This window comes from Juglans microcarpa x Juglans regia, chromosome 7S, assembly GCF_004785595.1.
Source record: "Juglans microcarpa x Juglans regia isolate MS1-56 chromosome 7S, Jm3101_v1.0, whole genome shotgun sequence".
NCBI lineage: Eukaryota > Viridiplantae > Streptophyta > Magnoliopsida > Fagales > Juglandaceae > Juglans > Juglans microcarpa x Juglans regia.
This window is the reverse complement of record NC_054607.1, coordinates 12,223,046-12,231,166: the sequence shown is the minus strand read 5'-3', so window position 1 is coordinate 12,231,166 and position 8,121 is coordinate 12,223,046. Positions and strand designations below refer to the sequence as shown.

Sequence of the window (8,121 nt, the reverse complement as noted above, 5' to 3'; positions counted from 1 at the left end):
AGAAAAGAATGAATGAATGTATGCATGATTTAGTTTCCTTATGAATGAAAGTACAAGGTGTGGAAAATGTTTTATGAAAGGAAAATATTTTTAAAGAAAAATTCTACATTGTAATGTTTTAAATTAAATGAATGCTTATGTAAAGTATGTACATGAATGTGAATGCATGACTAAAAATCTATGTTCGTATATTTTGACTGTATGAATTAATACTTACTGAGTATTAGACTCACTTTATTTTTATGTAAGTCCCTCCTCCTCTCAGGGACAAAATGAAGACGAAGCGTTAGGATAGAAAAGACCCAAGGGAAGAGTCACTGAAGCCTAGGCAAGTTTTACGTAATGTATAAAAGTCAATTCTTTGTAGAAGGCCTTTTAACTTAACTTAATGATTTCTGCTACAAAACTTTCTCTTATATTTATAGAATAGGTTTTAGTTTTAAATTTAGAATCTTTCATATACTAGGAAGGAAAAAAAAATTAAAAGGGTTAGTAATTCCTGTCTCATTTTCTTAAAAACTATTTTCTAAAATCTCACCATGAGGACGGACTTTACATAACCCAACTTGTACATCCACACCAATAGCAAACATAAAAATCCAAAACAACCAGTGTCTACTCAACAGCCCACGTATAAACCCGAAACAGCCAACATGTCAACCCCGAGCATCCATGCAACTCACAACACATCCAACACAACTAGACCAACATCATCCCACAAATAGCCATAAAACAACCACAAAATGCAACATATAAACCCACAAATAGCCAAAGTCATTCCAAAACAACCAAATAGCCACAACAATCCCAAACAGCCCAACATCACCACCCTAACAGCAGCATAACAACCGGAGCCATCACATATCAATTCAATAGCCAACAATTCAACCCGTGTAGCCACATACATTAATTCTCCGCCCACAATACCACAACTTCACATAAATCACAAATTTATCATACAAAAAAAAAAAAAAAAAAAAAAAAAAAAAACAGAGGTGTAAATCTCCAGTAATACCTATAGTCCATGTCATAACAATACAATGCAAAATGCAAGATGAAATACTCTAAATTTCTATATGTAATTTCATTGGCGGCCTGTCAAATTTAGCGAGTGCATCGACGCTGTCTAGGGTTGATCCCATTGCCCTGTGATAAGCCAGTGACGTTCAAAACCTAATCTTAAAATAATGGTTAATATGTGATGGAAGGGACAATTCTTGAGCAGGGTAAATCAACCTAGGCATACCTTGGTGGTAAGAGGTTGTCTCTCCAAGCCTTTAGTCTACCAGAACTTCAAATAAAACAGAGCGTGGAGAGGACATCCCGACCGGTTAACCCTTGAAATAGACCTAGGCCCTTACCCACGACTTAGGCCCTGAAATTGACATGTCATGACTGAGGAGCCTAGCCTAGTACAAACGGAACCAGCCCATGACCAATAACGACAGGATAAACAAATACCGACGGGATAGCTACCTAGTCGTTGGCAAAAGATAAAGGAGGCTATTATTCAAATTTGCTAGGAAATGAATCATCATGTCTAAATTTGAATTTGAATAAAGGATAACCACTATTCATGAGGGAGAAAAGATAACTCATGAAGCTCTATATAAAGGAAAAACCTAGGTAAGTAAAGGGGGAATTATTGTGATTATTATTATTATCCTCAAATTACTAACTTAGGCATCAGAGACGTTCCCTCGGACCCCCGTGCTCTTCACACTTTTTGCAGGTGATCGTGAGGTGATGGCAGTGAAACACGTCCATAACAGTTGGCGCCGTCTGTGGGATTCTTAAGTCTCACACCTTGCATGCTTTTCACATGCTCATCACAACTCGGTCTCAAGCAACTAGAGATCAGGGAGAAAATTCACAAAGCATGGAGGAGAAGATTGCGGAAATGGAAGAGATGATAAAGAAGCTTACCATGGAGTTGGAGTCCTTGCGTAAGGAAAATGAGACTCTTGAGTCACGAAATGGGCCGTCAGGCTAGGATGCAACACCTAATCAGGCTGACTACGTAGAGATGGAGGCAAATAGCGCAGGAAAAGGCCATCAGGAGAACGAGGAAGGGAAGAAATTGCACCATGACATACGTAGCTTAATGTACAAGTATGTAAAGATGGCCAAGAAGATAGGAACGTCTTCTTCAGTCGATTAGTTGCTGTCCAACATAAATCTACCGTTTTCTACGGAGATCTTAACGATGCCCCCTGCTCGCAAAACTTAAAGTACCATCAATGGACCTATACGATGTCTCGAAAGATCCCATGGAGCACCTTGAGACTTTCAAAACTCGTATGATGCTTCACCGGTCCCCAAGGGAAATTGTTTGTAGAGCTTTCCCTTTGAGCCTAAATGGATCGGCGAGAGGATGGTTTGGTGCACTACAACCAAACTCCATAGAGAGCTTCGAAGAGCTGGGTCGACAGTTCTTGACTCAATTCATGGCGAATAGAAAGCGCAGAAGACCCGTCGCATACTTATTGACTTTCAAACAACGAGAGGATGAAAGTTTGAAAGCATATTTAACATGCTTCAATAAAAAAAAGATGACGATCGATGACCAAGATGAGAAAATCATGCTAGAAGTACTATTGGGAGGTGTTTGGCTGAGAAGCCCTTTCATGGCCGAGCTGGCCCGAAAAACCCCTTCCACCTTATGAGAGTTCATGGACAGGTGATGATTTTGTTAATACTAAAGATACCCTGATCGCCTTAACTACCCAACCAGAAAGAATGAGTGAGCAGGAAACGAAAGGAGGACAGAGGAAAGACCGAGATGAAGGTCAAAAGGCCAAGAGAGACCAACAAGAGTCAAGACAGGATAGTAATGTAAGAAGGCATAACGGAGGTTATGTACACTATTTAGAAAAAGTAAAGGAAGAAGAACCAACTAAGAATGAACAACAAATCAAGTAGTAGTGCACTTATCATAAGACGAGGAGGGGACACAGAACCGAGGACTATTACAACCTGAAACGAGAAGTAGAAGAAATGAGGAACAATGGCTGGTTGGAGCGATTGATCGCCCAAAATGTGACCCCCCCCCCCCACGGTGAACAAATGAACGAAAGAATAAGCACAAGAAACAAAGAAGTAAGAGGCCCCGGCGATGGGAATCCTCGAGAAGGGAGATGAGGTCAAATGAACCTAGGACCGAAGAACGAGAGCAGATGAAAATCAAAGAAATCAACCTCTGGGCAAGATTGACACTATTGCCGGTGGATATGCAGGAGGTTGCCCAACTTCCTCAGGATGAAAGGCCTATGCAAGGTGGGCAAGATATGAAAAAGTCTATAACATAGAGAGGCCCATCAAACAGCCCTGAGTACGAGGATCCCCAATGATATCTTTTGACGAGGAAGATTGCCGAGGGGTTGTGTGTCCTTATGATGATGCTTTGGTGATAATAATCTTGGTGGCAAATTTTACCACCAAAAGAATATTGATCGACAATGGAAGCTCGGCGAATATCTTGTTCTGAGATGCTTTCAGCAAAATGGGAATCAGCGAAGAAAAGTTAAAACCAACACCAATTACATTGAAAGAGATTACTGGAGATGCAATGCAACCAATGGGGTCCATTACGTTACCAATATCTATAGGCACGGACCCTTATGTCTCCTCGGCGATGATTGAGTTTTTAGTAGTGAGAACTCGATTGGCATACAATGCAATCATTGGGTTGCCTACATTGAATGCATTAAAGGCCATTACCTCGATCTATCATCTAAAAATGAAGTTACCAGTAGGCGAGGTGCACGGACCAACAGGAATAGGCAAAGTACGTGGCGAGTAGGTCTTGGCCAGAGAATGTTATGTGTAGGAACTTAGACAAGGGCGAGGAGAGGTCAGTATCGTGGATTCTGAAGAGCAGACGATCCTCGCACTAAGACCACAAGTAACGGCGACAGAGTTAGAGACTAGAGATGAAGATACCCTGAAGCATGGGGAGGCAGATGAGCCTCTAGAGCTAGTCACCCTTGAGTAGAATCATCCTGAAAGCCATGTAAAAATCGGGACAAAATTAGCACAAGAAGAAAGACTACAACTGATAGATTTTCTTCTAGACTATAAAGACGTATTCGCATAGAGTCATAAAGATATGCTAAGGATAGGCAAGGAAGTCATTGAACATGAGCTGAATGTAGACCCAAAGGTATGCCCAGTAAAACAAAATAACAGAAACTTTAATACAGAGAAGGACGAAGGAATTGCGGAGGAGGTAGATCAGTTATTAGCAGCTGGATTCATCAAAGAAGCATATTATCCAGAGTGGTTGTCTAACGTGGTGCTGGTAAAAAAATCTAACGGTAAGTGACGAATGTGTATGGATTTTATCGACCTCAACAAGTCTTGCCCGAAAGACAGTTTCCCATTACCGAGGATAGATCTAATTGTAGATGCAATGACGGGGCATAAAATGTTAAGTTTTATGGATGCCTACTAGGGATACAATCAAACAGGATGAAAAAGGTTGATTAGCAGAAAACTGGTTTCATAACTGACCAGGGACTATATTGCTATAAGGTAATGCTGTCTAGCTTGAGGAACGCTGGGGCAACCTACCAAAGGTTGGATAACAAAATGTTTAAAAACCAAATCGAGAGCAGCATGGAGGTGTACGTCGATGATCTACTAGTAAAAAACAGGGAGTTTTACCAACACATAAAAGACCTTAGGGAGGCTTGTTTAGGTTCTACGTCAGTACCAAATGAAGTTCAACCCAATGAAATGCACATTTGGAGTACAGTCGGGAAAATTCCTAAATTTTATGGTGTCAGAAAAAGGAATCGAAGCAAATTCCAAGAAACTCAGAGCAATAATTGAGATGAAGTCGCCCACAAACTTGAACGAAGTAGAAAAACTGGCAGGCAAGATTGCAGCTCTGAACAGATATGTATCCCGATCAATAGATAAATGCCTTCCTTTCTTTAAGGTGCTTAAGAAAACACGAGAGTGGGATGCCAAATGCGAAGAAGTATTTACTCAGTTAAAAGAGTATCTCATCAAGCCACCATTGCTCAGCCACACCAAGCCAGGAGAGTTATTGTCATTGTACTTGCAGTAACTCCACACACAATATCTGCTGCGTTGATACGAGAGGAAGGGAAGGAGTAAGAGCTGGTGTATTACGTAAGTAAGGTGTTGAAAGGAGTAGAGACCAGGTATCCCAAGGTGGAATTGGTCGCCTTCACAGTGGTAGTAGTGGCAAGGCAATTACAGCCTTATTTCCAAGCCCATCCAATAAAGGTAATCACTTTGTCTCCTCTACAAAAGGTATTGCAAAAACTAGACACCTCAGGACAGTTGGTCAAATGGTCAATCGAACTAAGTGAGTACGACATTAGCAACATACCAAAAAGCAGTATGAAAGGGCAAATACTAGTTGATTTTGTAGCAGAGTTTTCCAATTTCAAAGAAGAAGACCACAAACCACCTGAGAAGAATCCATGGGAAGTGTATGTAGATGGGTCAACCTGTCGAGCAGATGGAGGAGTCAGGGCGTACATAGTAGCAAGTGAGGGGAAAGAATCATACCACGTAGTACGATTGGAGTTCAAAGTGACAAACAACGAAGCTGAGTATGAAGCTGTACTCGCCAGTTTGGCGATCATGAAGGGATTAGGAGGCAAGGAAGTCGAGATGAAAGCCGATTCACAAGTGGTAGTCGGGCAAATTACATGGGAATATTTGGCAAGGGGATCCAAGCTGATAAAATACCTTCATCAAGTACAAGAACAAAGCAAAGATCTCAGGTACTTTCGAATCAAGAAGATACCTTGTGGTTGTTTCCAAGGCTGACCAATTGGCATGCACAACCTCAGCAAAGCAAGAAGAAACACTACCATGGAAGGTTGATTTATGAGTAGTGGCTAGGCTAGCGGTAGGAGAGGAAAGTTTGCACATCGTGGAGAACACACTACGATGAGCTAATGATATAAAAAAAAATTTGGAGACAGGCAAACTTCCCTCATCTAGGAAAGAGGCAAGAAAGTTGAAAAACATGGCAACCAAGTTTACCATAATTGATGGAGTACTTTACAGGCGGGGTTTCTCAAACCCATTGTTACAATGTATAACAGAGGAAGAGGTCGAGTACGTGATGAATGAAGTACATGAGGGGATTTGCGAGAGTCATTCAGGAGGATGATCTATTGCCATAAAGATTGTAAGGGTAGAGTACTATTGGTCAAACACACTCAAAGATGTGAAGGAGTTCACAAAGGCCAGATTCATGCACCAATCCCAAGTGCACCCCCGGAAGAGTTGTGGTCCATAACATCCCCATGGCCTTTCGCCCAATGGGGAATAGACTTGGTAGGCCATATGCCCCCTAGCAAAGGAGGAACCAAATTCATTATCGTAGCTATCGACTACTTTATAAAGTGGGCAGAAGCTGAGGCGATGGCTACAATAACTGCTCAGGCATGAAAAAGTTCCTATAGAAGGAAGTAGTATGCAGGTTCGGGATACCTCAGTGTATCATTTCAGATAATAGAAGACAATTTGACTCCGAACATTATTGTCAATAGTGCACAAAGTTAGGAATCAAGGTCAAGTACTCTTCCCCAGGCCATCGCCAGACAAACGGACAAGTGGACGCAACTAATAAAACCATCATAGGAATACTGTAAAAAAAGATAGGTGGTAGAAATGGCTATGGGCCGACAAGCTCCCAAAAATTTTGTGGGCTTACAGAACAACAACAAAAGACCTCAACAGACCAAACACATTTTTTCCTAGCTTATGGGAGTGAGGCGATGGCACCAATAGAGGTCGGGTTACCAAATTACAGAAGAAGAAGTTTTGATCCAGAAGCAAACGTAACAAGGTTAGAAGAAAGTCTAGACCTATTAGGAGAGATAAGGGTAGACACAGAAGTAAGGGTTGCAAGTTCTAAGAGAAAAGCAGAGCAATACTTCAACAAGCGAGTGAGGCCCAGGTCATTTAAAGTAGGCGACTTAGTGCTGAAGGAAACCGGCATGACCTCGGGAGAAGAAGGGAAGTTAGGCCCTCGGTGGGAGGGACTTTACGTTGTAGTGGCAAGTCACAGGAGGGGGACTTACCACCTCAAGGATGCCGCAAGACGCTAGCTACCTCACCCCTGGAAGGCAGAGCACCTACGAGCCTAAAAGAAAGAAAGAAAAAAGTTTTTGTTCCTTTTGGCTTTTCAATAAGTACCCAAGACTTGGAAAAAACAAAAAGAAAAAGGAAAAGGCGACGTGGTCGAGGAACTCTCCCACGAGCCTAAAGACTTAAAGGTTAAAACGGTAGAAAATCTCCCGTTAACACTTTCACGCTAAAAGGCAATGATGTCGAGGAACTCTCCCATGAGCCTAAAAATTTTAAAAGATTAAAACGGTCGAGGAAATATCCCATTAACATGTTCACGCCAAAAGGCGACATGGTGGAGGATCTCTCCCATGAACCTAAAAACTTAAAGATTAAAACGGTCAAGAAAATCTCCCATTAAACACCTTCTCGCCAAAAGGCGATGGGGTCGAGGAACTCTCCCACGAACCTAAAAACTTTAAGGCTAAAACGGTCAAGGAAATCTCTCGTCAACACCTGCACGCCAAAAGAAATTGTGGTCGAGGAACTCTTATGCGAGCCTAAGGACTTAAAAAGGTTAAAACGGTCGAGAATATCTCCCGTTAACACCTTCACGCCAAAAGGCGACGTGGTAGAGGAATTTTCCCACGAGCCTAAAAACTTAAAGGTTAAAACGGTCAAGAAAATCTCTCTTTAACCCCTTCATGCCAAAAGGCGATGTGGTCGAGGAACTCTCCGACAAGCTTAAAAACTTAAAGGTTAAAACGGTCAAGGAAATCTCTCGTTAACGCCTTCACGCCAAAATGTGATATTGGTGATGAACTTTCCCATGAGCCTGAAAACTTAAAAGGTAAAATGTTCAAGGAAATCTCCCGTTAGCACCTTCATACCAAAAGGCAATGTGGTCGACGAAATTCTCACCAATCCTAAAAACTTAAAGGTTAAAAAGGTCGAGGAATTCTCCCGTTAAACACCTTCTCGCCATCAGGCGACGTGATTAATGAACTTTCCTGCTAGCCCTGAAGGGTTAAAAGAGGTCAAGAGAAACTCCTTCGAATGGGC

The 8,121-nt window shown here is 41.8% G+C and overlaps 1 protein-coding gene across 1 annotated transcript; it reads left to right on the top strand.

The window, feature by feature from the left end:
* Positions 1–4,108: 4,108 nt before the first annotated feature.
* On the top strand, positions 4,109–5,808 carry LOC121240831. Its single transcript, XM_041138356.1, has 2 exons — positions 4,109–4,300; positions 5,284–5,808. Exons 1-2 carry the CDS (start codon positions 4,109–4,111, stop codon positions 5,806–5,808), a joined length of 717 nt encoding a protein of 238 aa, XP_040994290.1.
* The last annotated feature ends 2,313 nt before the right edge of the window (positions 5,809–8,121 follow it).

Bases quoted from the DNA above. Each gene is read 5' to 3' on its own strand.
- LOC121240831 (XM_041138356.1), top strand. From the start codon at position 4,109: ATGCTAAGGATAGGCAAGGAAGTCATTGAACATGAGCTGAATGTAGAC. The intron at 4,301-5,283 runs GTAAAAAAATCT...CCTCTACAAAAG, and splicing joins GGTTGTCTAACGTGGTGCTG to GTATTGCAAAAACTAGACAC.